This window comes from Lepisma saccharinum, chromosome 5 (assembly GCF_977018435.1).
Source record: "Lepisma saccharinum chromosome 5, izLepSacc3.1, whole genome shotgun sequence".
NCBI classification, from domain to species: Eukaryota; Metazoa; Arthropoda; class Insecta; order Zygentoma; family Lepismatidae; genus Lepisma; species Lepisma saccharinum.
Window position 1 is genome coordinate 83,806,452 of NC_139233.1, and position 22,050 is coordinate 83,828,501.

Below are 22,050 nucleotides of genomic sequence, written 5' to 3' on the forward strand. Positions count from 1 at the left end.
ATTCCGATTAGCCTTTATGTGCAGATAGGATAGTCGGGACTGGACCTACAGTTTAAAGGAGGATCCGAACCTCCACTTTGTATTGAACACGGTACCCCTTGATTACCGGCGACGTTATCACTACGCCATCGGGGAGACCCGATTAGCCTATTGGAGCATAAAAGTGGACTTTAAACATTGTCTGACAAAATCGTTTTCATATGACGTGAAATATTTCATTAACATTAACGTGTAAATATTTTACTAATGAAAACAGCATTAAAGAATAAATATAGAAGTTTAATCATAAATCTCATCGTACATGATACTGCAAAAAAGCTTTTATTGAATGACTGCAGAATAAGAACAACTACGTAAGATGGACATGGGTCATGTTCACGAGTGATATAAACAGCTGTTGGCCATCTGCGGTGAGCCTACGTGTTAAGGTGTTTTACTAGTAGAAAGCAACATTAAAAAAAAATACATACGTATAATTTGGCCCGCTTTATAGAAATTCGATCATACATTATGATATTGGCAGAAACTTATATTGAATGACTGTAGAACAACAAAAAGCTATGGATATGGGATGGACATGGATAATGTTCAAGAGCGATATATATTTCTTAAACACAGCTGTTAGCCATCCGCGGAGAGCGAGCGGGTGGATCCTACTTTAAACTGTAGATCCAGTCTGCTGGCGAGACTGCCGCCGCCGCGCCTTGTGTAAGAGAGCTCGCGACTCGCGAGCGAACGATGAGTGAGCAGAAGAGTCGCTAAGGCGAGCGAGTCGTTAAGGTGCTCCACGACTCTTCGTGCCGTCTCGAGAGTCGTGAACGATGAGTGAGCAGAAGAGTCGGTAAGGCGAGCGAGTCGTTAAGGTGCTTAATGACTCTTCGTGCCGTCTCGAGAGTCGTGAACGAATGATGGGGAAAGAGTCGTGGGACTGTGCTGTGACTCTTCGTGCTGTTTCAAGAGTCGTGAACGAGCGATGATGTGTCGCAGCGCAGATCTGGAGTGCATTTTGTTGACTCGCTTTCTCACATTTGTTGCGATATTAAAACCAGTGATCGAATGAAAAAAAGGAAGAATATGTAAATGCACGTTATTACTAATAAAAGGTTGATATAATTATATAGCATTTCTGTGTATGCTATCGTACTGCATAATTTGCATTATCCGCAGCATGAAATGTAAACTGAAACAAGATACAAATATAGAAAATCTCACTCATGAGGCAGAGTAATGAAAACAAGTATGTGCAATAAATTTTGTTTGTGTGTGTGTGTGTTTACTGTTTACACATATATGTATATCCATACACATACAGAATCGTATTTGTATTTTTCTTATTTTATGCCGCTTTTCTTCAAATTTTAAGTAATCGCGACGATGAGGATGATGCGTGATGATACAGATGAAGGGACACTCGTAAAGAATATCCTTGACCAGACCGGGACTAGAACCCGGGAACTTCTGTGGCAAGATCAAATGTCGATTACTTCAGAATCTTGGCCATCTAGTCGGCTACACGCACACACATATACACAAAAATGCAATACAATTTATTAATCTTGAAGGACGTACGTTGTGTTCGTTTACTTAAATACAATCATCTGCTTCAACACCTCCTACCCCTTCCCCCTCTTCAGGCATGTGTTTCGAGAAAAAGAAGCTTGGCGACTCTTTTGAACGACTCATTTGAACGACTCTTCTCAGTGAGCGAGCGCTCATGAGTCGACTCGCACAAATGAACGGCTTGAACCCATCACTATTAATAAGAATGACAATTCGTCTGAACAGTTCACAATCACAAGCTCCTCCAACTTTACACCATATGTTCTTCTTCTTCTTCTTCTTCTTCTTTTTTTTTTGTCCCTGTCAGCATTATCTTGTCGACTTTGGACATCGTTATTGTTTTTTTTTATTTCTTTTAATGTTTTCTTCTAAAGTTGGCAGTTAGTCTCACAAATTAATCGGAATCACAAATATATAACAATTATTATAAATAATTCACTTTTTTTGTCCATTTTGCTGTTTCTTAAAAATCACTTTATATTTCAAGTCTACATTTTCGAGAATATGCATACAGCATCCATATTAATGAAGGGGATAAATCTGTTAAAATGGATGATAGTGATATTGGAAATGGAATTTTTAAACGTTGAAAACCTTTGTAGAGTATGATTTGTTGATCTGAATAGATTGGACATTCTAGAATTAAATGTTGAGCATCAGGATTATTATTGCCACATTTACAATTTTCTTGAGTTTTAATTTTTATTTTTGCTAAATGTGCTGGTGTACGTACGTGTCCTGTTCTTAATCTATTAATAAAAACTATGACTTGCCGTGGGAGTGTGTATGAATTGAACCAAGGGACTTTAGATTTAAATTCTGCAATCCATCTATATGTGTTGCCCACAAACTTAAATTGATCTTTGCACCATTTATTCCATTGTTCCATTAGTTTGATTTTTACTCGTGATAATAAATCAGTATACATTAACCTATTGAAACTTATGAGTTGTAAATCTCTGGCCTGTTTAGCGTATATGTCCACTCTATCATTTCCTACATTAATATCATGTGCTTTGACATAACTGAATTGAATGTCAATGTTTCTTTTGCAAGCAAGTTGAATTTGTTGAATAATTAAAATAATAAGATATGATTGGTGACATAATGACTGTAATGCACAAATTGGCAAAGAAGAGACATTTAAACCCACGATTGGTAAAGAAAGTCTTCATGAATTAAGTAATGATAATGGTATAAGATTGATTACTTTTGCAACCTCAAAGAATTTAATTGTGAAAAGTACCACTTTTAAACATAAAGATATCCATAAATATACCTGGTCTTCTCCAGATGGTAAAACTCACAATCAGATAGATCATATTCTCATTGATAAGAGAAGGCATACTAGTATAATTGACGTTCGTACACATAGAGGTGCTGACTGTGCTAGTGACCATTATTTAGTAATTGCTAAATTAAGAGAAAGACTCTCAGTGATAAATCATAAGCAACAAAATCTAAAAGTTCTAAAATTTGATAAAGGAAAGTTTACTGATGAAAGAATTAAGAAAGATTACCAAATTAAACTGTCAAATAGATTTGATGTTTTGCAGGATTTAAATGATGATGAAAATATAAATGAAACAGACGTAAATAAGAATTGGGAGCACATACGTAATGCAATAGAATCAGCAGCTAAAGAAAGTATAGGATACCATAAACCGAGAAAAAGTAAGCCACGGTTTGATAATGAATGTCATAATCTAATAGAAATAAGAAATCAGGCTAGACTTAGGTGGTTAAATAACTCTGATGATACAAATCTAAACAATTATAATAGAATAAAGCGAGAAGTTAACCGCACGTTTAGAAGTAAAAAAAGAGATTACTTGAAAACCAAAATTAACGAAATTGAAACAAACAGCAAAAATAAAAATATCAGAGATTTATATAAAGGTGTAAATGAATTTAGAAAGGGGTGGCAACCTAAAGTAAACTTGATAAAAGATAAAGACGGTGATTTTCTAGCTGACCCAAGTGATATTCTAAATAGATGGAAGAACTACTTTAATGACCTTTTAAATGTCCATGTAGGAGATAAATCAGAAGTGAATGAAGTACACACAGCAGAACCTTTAGTTCCAGAACCCAACTTGACTGAAGTTAAAGATGCTATTAAAAGGCTAAAGAATAACAAAGCACCTGGCATTGATTTAATACCAGCTGAGTTAATTAAATATGGTGGAAATTCATTAATGTATCAAATTCATAAATTAATCTGTTTAATATGGAATAAAGAAGAAATCCCTCAACAGTGGAAAGAATCCATAATTGTTCCTGTGTTTAAAAAAGGTGATAAAATGAACTGCAATAATTACCGTGGAATTTCTCTACTCTCAACAACATATAAAATATTATCTAACATTCTTTTAACAAGACTAACCCCATATGCTAATGAAATTATAGGTGATTATCAATGTGGATTTAAACGTAACAGATCAACTACAGATCAAATTTTTCACATCAGACAGACACTTGAAAAAAAGTGGGAATATAATCAAAATGTCCATCAGCTATTCATTGATTTCAAAAAAGCATATGATTCAGTCAAAAGAGATAAACTATATAATATATTAGTTGAGTTTGGAATACCTAAGAAGCTTGTTAGTATGATAAAAATATGCACCAGTGAAACAGAAAGTAAAATTCGTGTGGGTATTAATATGTCTGACAAATTTACAATTCATGATGGGTTAAAACAAGGAGATGCATTATCTCCATTGCTCTTTAATTTTGCCTTAGAATATGCTGTTAGGAAGGTAAAGGAAACTAAAGAAGGACTAAAATTAAATGGTGTGACTCAGTTGTTAGCATATGCAGATGATGTTGACTTACTGGGGGATGATGTGAATACAATTAAGAATAATGCTAAAATATTTTTCAAAACTGCTAAAGAGATAGGTTTGGAAGTTAACAAAGAGAAAACTAAATATATGCTTACAGGCCGAAACCAAGTGTTAGGTAATAATCAAAATCTAATTATTGATAACAACTCGTTTGAACCAGTTTCCAAATTCAAATACTTAGGAGTAATATTAACAAATGAAAATTATATTAAAGAGGAAATAAAAAGTAGGCTTAATTCAGGAAATGCATGTTACTTCTCTCTTCATAAACTTTTGTCTTCTCGTTTAATATCTAAGAAACTGAAAGTTAAAATATACAAAACAGTAATTTTGCCTGTAGTATTATATGCATGTGAAACTTGGTCCCTTACATTGAAAGAGGAATATAAATTGAGAGTATTTGAAAATAAGATCCTTAGGAAAATATTTGGACCTAAAAGGGATGAGGAGACAGGTGAGTGGAGAAGGTTACATAATTTAGAACTACATAATTTGTATTCATGTCCAGATATTATTAGAATAATTAAATCAAGAAGACTTAGGTGGGCAGGCCATGTGGCACGAATGGGAGAGGAACGAGGAGTTTACAGGATTCTTGTTGGGAAACCTGATGGTAAGAGACCTGTAGGAAGGCCAAGACGAAGATGGAGGGACAACGTTGAGATGGACCTAAGGGAAATCGGTAGGGATGGAAAAGAGTATATAGAACTTGCTCAAAATAGGGAAACATGGAAGGCCTGTGTTGCTGCAGGCATGAACCTTCGGGTTTAAGAAGGCTAGAGAGTTAGTTAGTTAGTTAGTTGGTGACATAATTTGGGATAGGATGTAGATAATGCTTGAAGAACACTCAGCGAATCTGTAAGGAGAAGAATTTTTTTAAAGTCTTCCGCTATTCCATATTGTAAGGCTTTGTATAGGGCGTAACTTTCCGCAGTAAAAATAGATGAATCTATAGGTAATCTAAATTGTTGATAAATGTTTTTCTCTGGGATGTAATAGGCACATCCTACACTATTGTTATTCTTAGAACCATCGGTGTAAATCATTACATGCATTGACCATTTTTCTTTGTACAATGCATGTAAACCTAGATCTCTGAAGTGGATTGAACATTGAGTATATAATGGAATATCTAGTTGATAGATCAAAGGATGTAAGAGAGTGAAAGTATTAGATCGAAGTTCTGGAAATAAGTAATGACAGTATACAAGGAAATATGAGGTGGTATGAGGATTTATTACAAATTCCATGTAAAACGTCTATCAAAATGTACACCTAAATATTTGTGAGAATCTGTCACTGGGATGTCAGAAATTTGTAAAATATTATTGGGATAACTATCTGTGCGTTTGTTATTAAAGCAAATGATTTTGGATTTATTTTCACTAAGGGTTAATCCTGCATTATGAAACCATTCTCTAATGGTGTTAATTAATCTCTGTGTTTTAATTATACCTTGGGTTGCATCATCTGTAGTACAGTAAAAACAGAAATCATCTGCGTATTGTACTAACTGGAACGGATAAAGAGGTAAGGAGTGAATTTCATTTGTGTAAATATTAAATAATAAAGGACTTAAAGGTGCACCTTGAGGAATTCCTATGCTAGTGAAACGAGGGTCACTAATTGTTTCTGAGAACCATCCATATATCTTTCTATTAGAATATAGGTTCCATATGATTAACGATAATTGAGGATGAATGAAAAGATTTTCTAATTTGTTACAAAGCATATGTAAATTGATAGAATCATATGCTTTTTCCACATCTATAAAAAGACTATAACAGTGTGAACGACTAATTTTGCTATTTTGAATTGCAGTGCTTAGGATAGCTATTGCATCTTGACTGCCATAATTGATTCTAAAGCCAAGTTGAGTAGGATAAAAGAAACGTTGACGTTCTAGTGTCCAGGTAATTCTGAGGTATATCGTTCGTTCGAATATTTTTTCCAAAACTGAAATTAACATTATGGGTCTGTAAGATGTAGCACAATGTGGTGATTTATTTGCTTTTAAAACTGGGAGAACTATATAATCTTTCCACTCCCTCGGTACTATACCGGTACGGAATATGTTATTGTAAAAAGATACAAGAATATCTAAACCTGCTTTAGGTAGATATTTTATGGCTTGGTATGGTATTCCATCTAAACCTGGTGCAGTGGGTTTAATATTATTTATTATGTTTTTTAATTCCTCTGTAGAAATGGGAGGGAATTCAAGTGAAAAGTTAGAAATATTTTCCTCTATTTTTTTATATGGAAGGTGTACTGATGGTGGAGCCAAAAGCATTAAAAATTGGTCTTGCCAACTATTATCTATAGGTTTTCTACGAGGTGGACATGGTTTACGTAAGGAATTAAATTTATGCCACACATTTCGGGATGATTCCTGCATGTCTATTGAATTGCAATATTTAATCCACGCTTCACGTTTTGCTTGTAGAAATATTTTTTTTCCTTGTGCTATTGATTTTTTCCATAATATTCGATTTTCAAGGGTAGGATATGAAGCAAAATGATTCTCACTCCTTTTTCGGTTGGCTTTTGCTGTCTCGCACTCCGAAGTCCACCAATGAATTTTTGGAAAATTTAGTCGTGAAAAATTTACTCTTTTTCGTGAACTGAGAATGTCTAGAACTTCTGTGATATATTGGAGTAGTGTATAGTATGAAACCGATTGAGAGGAATTTATTTGTTCTTGAAGTATATAAGAATCTATTAAAATTGTATATGATTCCCATGATATATTATTAATTTTCCAGCGATTTATGGGAAATAAGATATGTTGAATTGGTTGTGAGGATATAAAATTTGAATGAATATAAATGGGATAATGATCACTACCATACATTTCTTCCGCTGTGGTCCACTGAAATTTTGGTAATAATGATTCTGATATTATAGTGAGGTCTATTGATGAGGGATTATTTCCGTTGCGTGGGACGTGGGTGGGCGATCCATCATTTAGAACAATAAATGAGTTGTTTTCTATCCAGTCGGCAATGCTGGACCCAAGTCTGTCTGATGATTGTGAGCCCCAAATTTTATGATGACCATTAAAATCTCCAACAATGATGTATGGGCTAGGGGTATTTTTTGTCAATGCTTCTAAATCTGACGGTTTTATATTCTGAGAATTGTAATTTGATGGGATATAAATATTGATTATTGTTATTTTTTTCCCCTCTATGAAGATTTGGATAGCACGTGCTTCTACTTTATAATCGCGGAAAAGTTTATGGTGTTTGGATATCTGAATTTCCTGATATGATATTGATTCGTGGACATATATGCTAATACCTCGTTCATTTTCAGAATAGGGTGGGCCTAAACAATTATAATGAACAATTTTGTATGTTTCGTACTGTCTACCCTTAGTTTCCTGTAAGCAAAGAATTAAAGGATGACATTCCGTTATTAACTTCATTAAGTCCAATTTTCGTGTAGAAAAGCTAATAATATTCCATTGAATGAGAAACATCTTCTGTTATGTGTATCCTACTTGTTCTGTTTGAAAGTAAGGTTTTGTAACACATTTAATAGATTTATGGATAGTTCATTGATATGTTGTAAAAGCTGTTTTTGTTGATGTAACTCTTTGAGTTCAACTAGAGTTGACCATAGGAGTGGTATTGTTTTGAGAAGTGAGGTGTAAACTTCGTGAATATTACCGATAGATGAGGGAGGTTGATCAATGATTTTTGTCGACCATTCAGAATGTGGATTGTTCGTAGAATTAGCAGAAGGGAAGATATTTTTCCCTATAGATGAGGAAGGAGTAATATCAGACTCCGTTGAGGAGCTTTCTGCTTTTGATGTTATGTGATCTGGATTATTGGGAACCATATGTCTCGCCTTGTTATGATATTTTCTTTTGTGCTTTGTAGGTTCATTGTTTTTTTTGTGTGCAATATTAGGTATCTCAACTATGTCTGGATGTGGAATTACTTTTGGGTCCACTGTGTCGTGTTCCAAAGAAAATTGTTGTCTTCCTATATTATTGAAAATGGGCTCCACAGTTGTAATGGTTTTTGTGTTAGTAGATGATTGTTCTTGTGAGCTTTTATTTTTTAAGTCAGTGGGTGGTGATCTGGAATATTGTTGAATAGGTGGAAACTCTTTAAAATTAATTGTGGGCTTCAAAATTTCCTCTATGCTAGGTTGTGGAATATAAGTCCCTTCTATCATTTGTTTAGCTTCACGGTATGATAAATTATTTAGAGCCATACGTTCCTGGATTTGACGCTCTTTGTGCCACATTGGGCAATTTTTATCAAGGGCTGAATGGGACCCCTGGCAATTCGAACACTTGGCAGGGAGATTACATGAATCTCCGTGTTTAATTGCTCCACAGGTAGCGCATTTAGATTGTGAACGACATTGGTTGGCCGTGTGAGCGAATCTGAAACAGTTTCTACATTGAATGACTGTTTTCTGTCGGGGTGTTACTTCATATATGCTGCTATTTATGGCTACTTTTTCTGGGAGATGTCTACCTTGGAATGTCAAACACACTAGTTTAGTATTTCGTAGCTGAAACGATCCATCACTTTTCCAAATCTTTTTCTTCATTCGTTTTGCACTAATAATAGGAATGTATGATTGACTGCCATCCACTACGTCTTCCTCACTGACGTCGAATTCTATACCATATATTAAACCTTCTCGTTGAATTAAGGATTGAGGTATGCGAGCCTTAATAGAAAGATGAGATTGAAATTCTTCGTTTTTAACAAAGTTATTCGCCTCCTGAGCAGTGTTGAAATATACTCTTACCCTATTACGACCACCTTGGTCTATATATTTAACTGGAATTTCTGCTTTTCGAAATTTGTTTCCTAGGCTCCCGCCCGCAAGTTTACCAACGTTTCTTCCTGTACCCTCTATCAGAACTATGAAAGGGCCATTACTGTTATAATCGTAGAAGTTCTGAGCCGAGATTCTTGCGTTCGAAGATTTAAGAGAATTATCCATAACTTCTTGATCTTCTTGATGGGTTATTGTCTGAGAAGTCTCTACTTCAATGTAGAATGCGGGTGAAATGTTAGGATTCATGTCATCACCAGTGTTTTCAGAATTGAAAGACGAGGTTGCATGAAGATCATTTAAGTCTTCCATTCTGATTATCAATGATAGGACCTTTACGGCCTATTATGTATACTATTTGACACTTGTATGGATTAGAAGTCACCTGTATCACTTGAATACTTGATCTTTATGTTTAATACACAGTACAATCACAATCACTTCACACCTGCACACTGTGTTGCCTGTGTGTTCTTTCAATCTTTTCGCCAAAGAAGCCGTATGTTCTCGAACTGAATGGTCAAGGAATATAGAAGTATTTTAGGAAGAGCATTCCGAGACACGGAGCTTTCCCATTGGCTAGAAGCCGCAACGAGCTCTGACGTGACCAAGGGGATCTGTCAAGGGGCGAGGCTCGCGTAGCAATGGAAGCTTACGGGAAATATTTTCATTTTTAGTTGTCCATATGTTGGTTCTATTAAGCATTTGAGGCAGAATAATAAGCAAAACGCAAGGAATAAGACCTAGGTAATAATATGAAGAAGTTTACAGCACGCAATTACAATAAATGGCGTTATACAAATCAAGCAAAAAGTAATCACGAATATCCTCTTATATCGCCCCTACATTGAAATCTGAAGTTACGTATGGGTAAATAAATACAATTTTACGTATTAAATATTTTGCTACCACACCAATACTTATTATCCTTCATACTTTCAAATTTTCACAGATGTTTGTTATTAATAATTTGTTCATTATAATTTATATATCTAGTATACATAGGATGTCGCTGTCGCTGTTGTTATATGACGTCGCTTTTCTACATATTTAGTTTAACCGCAACAATAAAAATGAATGATAAATTTGATGGAAGCGTAGGCTAGATGAGTGTGGCAAGCACTGGCGTACGCAGGGGGGGCTTAAGGGGCTGCAGCCCGCCGAAATTCTTAGAAAATAAAAATAATCAAATGAAGACAGTAATGAAGTAAAAAAAAACAACTTTAAAATGACCCCCAATAACTATTTTTGTGTTTGAATAACTTTTAAAACGAAGGATTAAAATGGTAATTGGAGCTCGTATCTAATGAAAATAGAACAGCGACAACGGGATATCAGCGAAATTGATTTTCGGCGATACATTCTATGAACCAATCTCATTCTGTTCAGTAAAGGTTAGATTCATGTCACTGAACCCGCGTACAATTTGAATTGAATTAACATAATCCTTGAGTGAGGTGGAAATGGGTTTTGGATATTTATTTTTTTGTAGATGTGAAAATCTTTAACTAGAGTGCGCGTCAAATCTCCTGCATATGACCTTGAACGACTGAACAGCACCAGCGAATCACGGACGTGCAGCGTTGCCTAGTTCAGAAGCTGTTTCACCTCGCTACTAAATCGTGTACCTGGCGCTCGGATATAAATAGATTATTTCAAGTGTCAGTAGTTCAACAGATGGAAAGATAATGAATTCGCGAGTATGTACGAGAAACAAGCGTGATTGTAGCTTATACCGTTCCTTCTGTAGAAGCAATGTTATTATAAACGTATTTGCATTGTATCCTTTTTGCTCTCCCTTCGTTCCTGTTGCATTCTGAAACTTTCCGATTAGCTAAGGGAACAGGGCACGTTCGTTCCCAGTGATGGCAGAAGAAGTTGACGAAGAGGATACCGTCATTGTTCGTTTTTTTTTCATGTGTTTAGTGGGTGTGTGCAGCATGTCGTTGAGTAAACCAAGTGGTAGTGATGGCGAGAGAAGAGGGAAAAATACAGTGTTGTACGAAGCCAGGCACGACAGGTGATTTTTCAGGTGTACATTTTTTTTAAAAAAAAAGTGTTCGAGTGACGAACAAAGAAGTAAAATTGACTTTAAGAAGTGCCAGGATCTAACAGCTCAAGCGTGTGGTGTGAATCAAGCTACCGTTTCTCGGATATGTTCGGGGGCAAAACAATGTGGATCGGGGCCTGCTCCAATGTTTCAATAACCTAGACTAGAAAGCACATTAATATACCGAAAAGAACGACAAATTTAGATGACTTTGAAAAAAGACGTAGTTCGTAGAACAGTCTTTGAAATTTACGATCGTGGCGAATTTTCTACTACCAAAAAGATAACGTACTCTTTACGGGACAAAATATCTTACAAAGGCTCTACAACTTCCACCTTGAGAATATTGAAAGAATTATGCAGTCCCTAATCAGGTATGTTCTTTTCTCCCATTATGTTTATTAAATGTTATATTATCTAATGTTCCGTGCTCTCCGTGACAAGGCGTTTCGCTCGACCACGCTGTCTCTTTCCGTGTGAGATTTCGACATGGCACCGCTGCAGTGCGCTGCTATTGGCTATCGCCATATGCAGGAGATTTGACGCGCACTATAGTGATGCACACATGCTTTCGCTTACATTAAAGTTTACACTATGGTAAAATTGCAGAAATATTCTACCTAAACTGATTTGTGTTTAAAAAACCGTAACATCAAGATATGTTTTTTAGAACTTAATAAATAAATAATAAATGGATAAAATGCAATGTCGTGGGAAAGCGTAATCCCTTAACAAATTCAAGGGAACTCGTGCCAGCTCGATGGCGAATCTGGTCAACCGCGTATTCGACTTTGAATCCCATCACTGAAGTTCCCGACTTGGAGTCACGTCGTGGGCATTGATGTTCTTTGTGCCTGCCCTTTCATCAATTTTATGTGATCAACACTCATCGCCGCGATTAACCAAAAGTGGTAAAAAAGCGACGTCAAATAACAAATACATGAACAATAGGCCTGGACTCTGTCTTGGTTTAGCAATGTGATTTGTTAATCACTATACGGTGGAGGCCGAGGCGGAAATAAATATCAGTAAGAATAAAAATTCATTACAACTTACCCTTCCTGGAGAATTATGATTTTGAAGACGATGCTACCCACTGTCGTCTTTTTCTCGCTGCACTTGCTTCCATGGACTTGAGTTTCATTAGTTTATTCAAATGTCGAATTCTAATAAAAGTTCTTGTTCTGACATACAGGGAAATAATCTTTTCGTTAACTTCAGTACTGTCTTTAGAGTGTCCATAACTTTATGTTGCTTGGAAACAGTTGACCCATGGAAGGATGCAAACACAATCTCAAATTGAATAACTTTTTCCATATCCGAACCACTACGTGCCTCCACCGGGTACCGAACCGGAATCCCTCGATTATAAGGCGATGACGTCACCACTACGCCATCGGGGAGGCCCTCAAAATAGAAATAGATGTGGTGCCAGATTCCTTAAAGCCCCAATTGGTACACTGCAACAGCACAAGAATGCTTACCTTTGGCACGCTTACTCATGGTACAGACACCGAATACACGTAATACGACCTAAAATTACTCGCTTTAATATTCAAGACAAACAGCACAAGCACTTCTGTAAACGAATACCTGATTGCTACTACTGAACCTGCAGATTTTTCTGACATCTGGGAGAAATCTGTGCCGTTGGCTTATACCGAACAATGAAAGCCATGTCGCTTTCGGAAACTGGAAGAAATTACTTTCCATTTGAATGTTCCCAACTGCAGGTATGAACCCCCTCGGTGTACGTCAAATCGTCTATCGTATATCCCTTACCTGGAGGAATCGCTAGCGTAAGGCTCTATGAACTCAGAAGCTAACCTTGGTTGAGGCATGGGTGTGTATCATTGTGTGTCTTATCTATTTCATCTTTCATTTTCATTTTATTACCCTAGTTTGCTCTATATGTCAAAAAGCGACGTGAAATAATAAAAGAGATTGATTGAATTGGCGTTTTAAGTCCAGTTTATGTACATTGAGGCTAATTGTACCTACAGTTTAAAGTGGGATCCGAACCACTACGTGCCTCCACCGGGTACCGAACCCGGGATCCCTCGATTATAAGGCGATGACGCCACCACTACGCCATCCGGAAGGCCCTCAAAATAGAAATAGATGAGAACGTTAATTGGTTCAGTAACGATCTCGCTACCCAGCGAAGGTTTAAGGCTCGAGTCCCGCCTGGACATTGTGTCCCTTTGCGGGTGTCCATCAATTTCATCTATTCGTTACTCATCCTCGCCTTCCAATTAGGTAAAAGTTACAGGAAAGCAACCTAAAAATAAGAAAAAAATATTTGCCTCGTAATGACGCAATCTGACAAGGACGCCCGCAAGATTTTTTCACAGGAGAGGCAGCAGTGCTCAAAGAGGGAAAGGTTTTGGAATGCTATCTCTCTAGTTAAGAAAATCCTCTTAAAGAAAATTCCCCCACTAGGATAAATTGCATAGACATCCTCCACCCACTGCAATTTGTCTATGATTTTGCAATATACTAGTACTTATTATGTTACGCAGCAGTAACTTCAATTAATTCTTGTCAACAATAAGTCGCCCCTGCAAAGAAGTTGCTGAAATTCTACTGCTGGAAATTTTTAAAATACAACACTACCTGAATATATGTACAATATATTGACATAATTTGATGCATGTTTCTTCCGTATCAAAAAAAATCTACCTGTTAAATAAAAATTAAATAAGAAGGATACTGTTATAGACATTCGTATTATTGAAACTGATGGCAATATTTGCATTCATACGGCTTAGACGTTTATTATTGCGTAACTGTAACTTCATAATAATAATAATAATAGTTTTATTCACACGCACACAACACCGCACACAACACCGAAATTTTGGAGCTTCCGTGGATGCAACTCGACAGGACTCATACCAAAGACTACAAAAAAGTATAAATATAGGGTCGTTACACACACACACACACACACACACACAATATATATATATATATATATATATATATATATATTGTTACTCGCTTGGCCCCCCACACTTTACCTCCGCACTCGAGGTTCGGTGCACTTCGTACTCGGCTCAGATTTGTCTAGGGGTATCTTTCTTTGTACGACAATGCACGTGGGTTGCTACAAGTCAACATAATTATATAATTAACTACAAGAGACAACGGATAACCTTTGCGAAACCTTTATGATCAGGGGGATAAATTACCTTGTCCAGCATGTGTGAAATTAAAAACGGAAATTTTGGATAATTTCTATAGTTTAATTAACGTAAAATTTGAAAATATATACATGTCGTATCCGAACGTTCATTTCTCTAATTATTTATCGGGCCAAAACTCTAATTTTTGATGTTGGAATCTCTATAGTTTGTACCTGGATGCTTTACATTTCATGAATTACATCTGAAGTACGCTTGTCACAAGGTAGACTCGCGTTACTCCAAGAAACGTCTTAACAGGCGCTAGGCCGCCCGACGTGTACATTTCTCAACCTCCACGGTGACAAGGCACTAGGCTGCCCGGCGCACCGTAATTACTTCAAAATAACATCCAGTACAAACTACCTTTTTACCTGTAAACTGGACACCAAGGCACTAGCTTGCCCGGCAATCCAATCTCTTACAGCATCCGTTTCGGGAGACCTGTCCTCCGGTCCTAGCTAACCGAAGCAAAAACAGCCTCTCCCTTCCAAGTCTCAGTTCCAACAGCCGACCTCCCCTACTCTCATCTGGGAGTTTATATACGTTTGGTTGGCGTCTGTTGCCAACCGCCATTCTTTCAAAATTTTTAATCTTTAACAGCTAAACTGCCCGCCTTTCTTTTGAACGCTCGAAACACGAAACAAGAACAGAGAGCTACATGGTATTTATACATGGAATAATACGAACCTAAAAATGCATAATAAATTGATTTACACTAATAACACATATATATGTTTATACACTTGATTACCTAATTAATTAACATATTAATAAATATTTAAATAAGGAAAAAAACACTGTTGCCCTGACACGGGGGCAGGGTAACAATATATATATATATATATATATATATATATATATATATATATATATATATATATATATATATATATATCCTGAGTGCCCAATTGTATAAATTTCCACGTAGAACACCCTGGACTGCATCTTACCTACTAGTGACTAGCGAGGCTCTGGCGTCTGGACTCGTGGCCATTATAATCCTTGGTGGGGCTCGTATTGTGTTGTCCTTACATGTTTATGATTGTCCCTTCATCCGCCTCATCTTATCACCATTCATCCTCATCTTCGCGATTAGCCAGAAGTAGCAGAAAAACGAAATAATAATAAATCAATATGTGTGTATGTGTCGTTCATTTAAAGACGAATTTCTACTGGGTTGATCGCTACTATGAGGATGAATGATGAACTAATGAGTGGAGAATGAGACAAACATTGCTATATGCCTTACTATTGTTCAAACTGGGGCCTCTGGCTTCCTAAAGCGTTATGCTGTCATGGAGACCCGTTATATACATGTAGAGGGACTTACTTAATCCTTTCCGTTCAATCTTACTTTCTCGATCCTGTTGCAGTTATGTCCACGCTATAATTAATTAAGTTAGTAAACTATTTGCATGAAAATATGCGCACGAGACTCTACTCCCACCCCCCTCCAGCACACACAGGCATTTCAAATTGTTTCACTTTACGATTTTTCGGGTGTTTTATCTATTGTGCTCGTCTCAAGATGAGACTCTCATCTAATAATCATTTAACTTCATTTCTGTGTCTCGTAATCAAGGGGTCCCGGGTTCGATACCCGGTGAAGGCACATGGTGGTTCGGATTCCACTTTAACATGTAGGTCCAGTCCCGATTAGCCTTACTGTGCATAAAGTGGACTTAAAACACCAAATCAACCAATCAACCAACCAACTAACTTTATTGCTGCGTGTAGAAGTGTAGACAAATAGTGTTAAAGAACCAAATACATTGATTCCCTTTTTGCTGAATTCTGCATGAATTTGTTCGTTTGCCATCCTCAGTTAACTTGAGAAGGTACGGGAAAGCAGTGAAGAAGAACTACATGTTATAAACATTGCTTCCCAAGAGTTATAATCGCCTCTATGAGGCTATAAACTTGTATGATTTTACATGTTATTAAGCGGCCCGCAGCTGAGGGATCCCCTTTTTGACGTCACTCTAGCAGAAGACCTTCATGTGCCGCCGTAGTGCGGGAAGCCGGAATAGCACCCCCTGCTGAATGGTTTTGAAAGAAGGTCCCTAATCAACAGGGGGGTGCTCGTTCGGCGGCGCAGATCGTATGCGCAGTTGTCCGTGGATGCATGACGTCACCGTCGAAACACTCGGCACGGAAAAGGCTGGTTCCTTATGCAAATATTGAGAAATTTGACAACGAATATCTTCTAAAATATAGTAGCAAGGGAAAAGTTACAACTTTTACTCTTAAGATTCATCCTTTCTAATCAATTTATCACAAAGTTGATTCAAATGTGTAGAGTGGTTTTCAAGGAATCGTGTTACGAAGGAACCCCTGTTTTGTTCTCTCCAGGCTTCCAATGTAAGGGAGTTTTAACTTAAGCGCGTTGGATTTGTTTTTGCTCTATGTTTTGAAACAAGATTATTTTGTTCTTGTCAACTGAAATCATGCCTAAATGCTATGGAAAGCTGTGAAAACTATTATCAGAAAACTAACGGAAGAAAACTAAAATATCACAGCTTGATTGATATAAAAAATGCGAGATTGCCCATTTTTGTGAAAAAGGCATTGTGCGAGATCTAAAAGCAGAACTTTATAATATTGTATGTAAATGTAAGGGTGTAATAAACGTAACTGTTTCCCAGGCACGTATCCAAGTAGGGGGGGGGCTTAGGGGGCTCAGGCCCCCCAGAAAGTTTTCGGTTTACACTAGATAAAATGAGATTTTTTGTTTCTTGTGGTGTCAAATAAAATAATGTGACGTTAATTTAAGGAGAGAAATAATTATCGAGGCAAGACGGAGAATATTCTATAACCCTGTTATTGGTAACAGCTCGTATCCAAGGTGGGAATCAGGGGGCTCAAGCCCCCCTTCAGAAAATTTTCAGTTTACGCTAGATAAAATTAGGTTTTTGGCTTCTTGAATAATATGGTGATAATTTGAGAGAGATATTATCTAGGCAAGACGGAGAATGTTCTATAAGCCTGTTATTGTTAATAGCGCGTATCCAAGGTAGGGATCAGGTGGTTCGAGGCTCCCTCCCGCCGCTCCCCAAGGAAATTTTTCAGTTTACACTAGATAATTAGGTTTTTGTCTTCTTCAATAATGTGACGATAATTTAAGGAGATAAATAATTATCGAGGCAAGACGGAGAATGTTCTATAACCCTGTTATTGTTAATAGTGCGTATCCAAGGTGGGCATCAGGTTTCTCGAGCCCCCTCCCCCAGGAAATTTTTCAGTTTACACGAGATAAAATTAGGTTTCTGTCTTCTTCAATAATGTGACGATAATTTAAGGAGATAAATAATTATCGAGGCAAGACGGAGAATGTTCTACGGACCCTGTAATGTTTATAGCGCGTATCCAAGGTGGGGATCGTAACTCGTGGACTCCCCCCACCAGGAAAGTTTTCATTTTACACAACCTAGTCTTACCATAAATACTGTCCCAAAGTTGTAAGTAAATAGACACAAAATGGTGAGAGATATTGTAATATCAGAATAACATGAGGTGCATGGATGCATTATGAACCAAAATCACAAATAATTATTCGAAATGGCCACCATTAGCACTGACACACTTCTGAAGTCTTCGTGGCCACGCATCAATTGAATTACGCAACACATCGACTGGAAAATGAGCAACTGCCTTCAGAAGAGACCGACCGCTTTAAACTTTCAATATTGGGATGTCTGTTCTTCCAAGCCATCTCCTGAAGCTTGGACCACAATTTGTAGTTCAAAGGGTATAGGTCCAGACTTGCAGAAGGCCAATCTTAAGTGGAAATGAAGTCTGGAACATTTGCTATGAGGGCACGCTCCATTTCTGTGAAAAAGGGGTAAAAACATCAGCCAAAGTGTACCAGCAGACAGTGCTTGAAGAACGATGCAAGAATCTTACCGACACCATCTTCCATGGAGAGAACTGGAGCTTCCAGCAGGACTCAGCCCCAGCACACAAAGCACTCACCACCCAGCAGTGGTTGGAGGCAAATGTTCCTGACTTCATTTCCACGTCAGATTGGCCCTCTGCCAGTCCAGACTTAAACCCTTTGGACTACAAATTGTGGTCCAAGCTTCAAGAGATGGCTTGCAAGAAGAGACATCCCAATATTGACAGTTTAAAGCGGTCTCTTCAGAAGGCAGCTGCGGAGTTTCCACTTGATGTGTTACGTAATTCCATTGATGAGTGGCCACGAAGACTTCAGAAGTGTGTCAGTGCTAAAGGTGGCCATTTCGAATAATTATTTGTGATTTTGGTTCATAATGCATCCATGCACCTCATGTTATTCTGATATTACAATATCTCTCACCATTTTGTGTCTATTTACTTACAACTTTGGGACAGTATTTATGGTAAGACTAGGTAGATAAAATTAGGTTTTTGTCTTCTTGAATAATGTGACGATAATTTTAGGAGAGAAATACTTATCATGGCAAGACGGAGAATGTTCTATAACCCTGTTGTTGATAATATTGCACGTAAACTTTTCTTACGCTTTCGGTGTTGTCGTAGCGAACTTGAACACTATGTAGAAGAGACTTGTCAGCATTTGGAAGCTGCGCAACAAAGGTAGCGCCGCAGCGATTCGGATTTATTGTAATTTTTTAATCTCTGGAAAGCGCGAGAGGGAACGTTCTTGAAAAAGAGAAGGAGTCGAACTACTGGCAATATTTACGAATCGTGATATCTGCGAAACGTTCTAGAATATAATGAGGATATTAATACGCGGCTTCAATTTCCCGGTTGATCTGTACAACAGAATAGGTGGAGACTTCAGAGGTAAGTGTGACAATTCATACAGTCGATTAGTGATCAGTCAGTGTCCATTGGTTGCTTTATAAGTTCTAGTGATTCGAAAATGAAATGGACTAAATACCGTAAAGTAACGAAGTCTACTACTAGTTCCAGTTCGCTCCCAAAGCAAAATACATTGACGACAGCGGAACGTCGAGTAGTGCTACGAGTAGTTCGGGTCGAAAGACGAAGAGATCGAAGGTCTCTCTCTCTAAAGTGAATATTTCGGCAGTATCGGGCTGGGCATTGGAGCGATTTATTAAAAAAGAAATAAGCTGCGCAGATCAACTGAAAATCAAAGTTTTGAATGATGATTTGGTTGTGCCAGGACCAAATTTTGTGTATGCAGTCCTAGAATTTCATGGCATAAAAAAATACTTTTGTTTAAGGCTAGTGGGTTCGACACACACTCAACAGACAATTTTGGACACTTGCAAGTGCTTAGGCATGAATATGAACAATTTGGTGGGTTTAATATACAGGGTGATTTCGAACTCCCATTACAAACGTAGGGGGGTGAATCTAGAAGGAAAAACAAGCCGAAAGTGCCATGTGGCAAAATTACGAAAACAGCACCGTGTGGCTGCTAGAGCCGTGAGAAAATCGGTTCACACCTCTTTCAAAGAGCAATAACGTCTGAACCACGAAAGATACGAAGATCGGCTCTGGCGGAAGTGGAGGAAGTCGTATCCAAACAATATCAGGGCGTTGAAATTGCGGCGCTTTTCGTAATGCGCAAGGGGAATCCCCAAAGGAAATGGGGAATCCCCACTGCATGTGAGCGGAAACTCGCGCAAAATGGAGAAAGACGACGAGGGAACATGCTGTCACAGGACGGTCGAAAAGTGACACATGGAGGGAGTCCCCAGAGGAGCGCATGAAGTGCGACAAATGGAACATGCTTGGACAGTGACTGTCGCGCATCCCAGATGGTACGCAAAACGGAGTGATTATGTACACGTGCATGCTACGTGGAACGCAACGTGCAATTACAATTGCGATATGAACCACTACGTGCCCCCTCCCACCGGGAATTCGTTGAACCCGGGACCTCGGGAGTACAAGGTCAGCCGGAAGTCTGCTCTCTGAGGAGCAGCACCAAATACGTATCCACGTGCCCCACGAATGCTGGGACACGTTCGTATTGTTCTGTACTACATTACTGCAGAGCGTGTAGAGGTATCCCATGCGAGTCCGACGTTAGTCATTAACGTTCTCACGTGAAGGACATGGAACGGGAGCGACCAACCCGACGTTCCTTCCCGTTCGTAGCCTCTGTGATGCATGAAGGTGTGCGCTGACGTCATACTAGGAGTCACTCGCTATCCCTGGTCGAAGTTGACCCTTGCGCCCTCTGGGTATTGCAAGACTGTATGGAGAGAGCGCTGGACGTGACACATTGGTTGAGTACGTACACACGACGTATCTTCTGGGAACATTACGACGTTGTGGGTGTGTGTGGACGTGAAAACTCCCACGATGGTGCAATACAGTTTCGAGGAGTATGCAGACATGATGCTCATTTACGGGGAAGCGAGATGCAATGGAAGGGCTGCGTGCGATGTACCAGGAACGTTTCCCGGAACGTGTGATGCCATCACACACCATATTCGAAAAAGTGAACCGTCGTCTTCGTGAATCTGGAACATTTGTTGTGAGTAGAGTGGACACAGGTGCCCCAAGGACGAGGCGCACGCCTGCGGTGGAGGAGGCAATTCTTCATGCTGTGCACGAAGACCCTGGTACGAGTACCCGAATCGTAGCGCGGGATGTTGGTGTATCTCAGTCTGTAGTGTGGAATGTCCTTCATGATCAACAACTGCACCCATATCACCCCCAGAAGGCGCACGCCATGGGTCCCACAGATTTTGAACCACGTGTTCGCTTCTGCACATGGTTTGTGCGTCGTTGCGTGAATACGCCTCAGTTTCCACAGTTGGTGATCTTCACGGATGAGGCGAAATTCACCAGAGAGGGTGTTTTTAATTCCCGCAACAGCCATGTGTGGGATGAAGAGAACCCATTCGCAACGAAAGCTCGTGGGTTCCAGCAGCGAATGGGCATCAACGTCTGGGCAGGAATACTGGCCGGTCGTTTAATTGGCCCATACGTACTTCCCACCAATCTCACAGGTCGTACTTATCTGATTTTTCTCCAAGAGACATTGCCCGAGATGTTGGAAAATGTGCCATTGGCCATTAGGCAAAACATGTGGTTCCAGCATGATGGGGCGCCACCCCACTTTGCACGGGACGTACGGGACCATCTGACCCACAGATATGACAGGCAATGGATAGGGCGTGCCGGGCCCGTGCCATGGCCCCCACGATCTCCCAACTTAACGCCCCTGGACTTTTTTCTATGGGGGCGCATGAAGAGTCTCATTTATGAAACCCCCATCGAGTCTGAGCATGACCTGGTTGCTAGGATTGTGGCAGCAGCGGACTTCATTCGAGAGAATCCACTGGTCTTCAATCGTCTGTATGAGAACATTCTTCGAAGGTACAATGTGTGCATCGATGTTGGTGGTCGTCATATTGAGCCCCTGTTGTGAGTTTCCGTTCTGCACACGCCAAAGGATGTTTTCATACTGTCCTTCGCAGTGCTTACGTGCTGCATTCCGAGTTCATCGTCGTTCCTTCATACCATCGGTAATGAACAGAAACATCAAGCAGCAATGATTCAAGATTTAGCACAAGTTGCCTATTTTTCAGGACAAAGGGTCAATATCTGTGTTACTGATTTTTATCTGTTTGTGTTACTCTCTGTTTTCCTTCCGCCAAAGTGATACTGT

At 38.7% G+C, this 22,050-nt stretch overlaps 1 protein-coding gene across 1 annotated transcript; it reads left to right on the forward strand.

Moving 5' to 3' along the window:
* Positions 1–20,799: 20,799 nt before the first annotated feature.
* Positions 20,800–21,810, forward strand: LOC145988122 (uncharacterized). Its single transcript, XM_083122953.1, has one exon. The coding sequence runs from the start codon at positions 20,800–20,802 to the stop codon at positions 21,808–21,810; it is 1,011 nt and encodes a 336-aa protein (XP_082979079.1).
* The last annotated feature ends 240 nt before the right edge of the window (positions 21,811–22,050 follow it).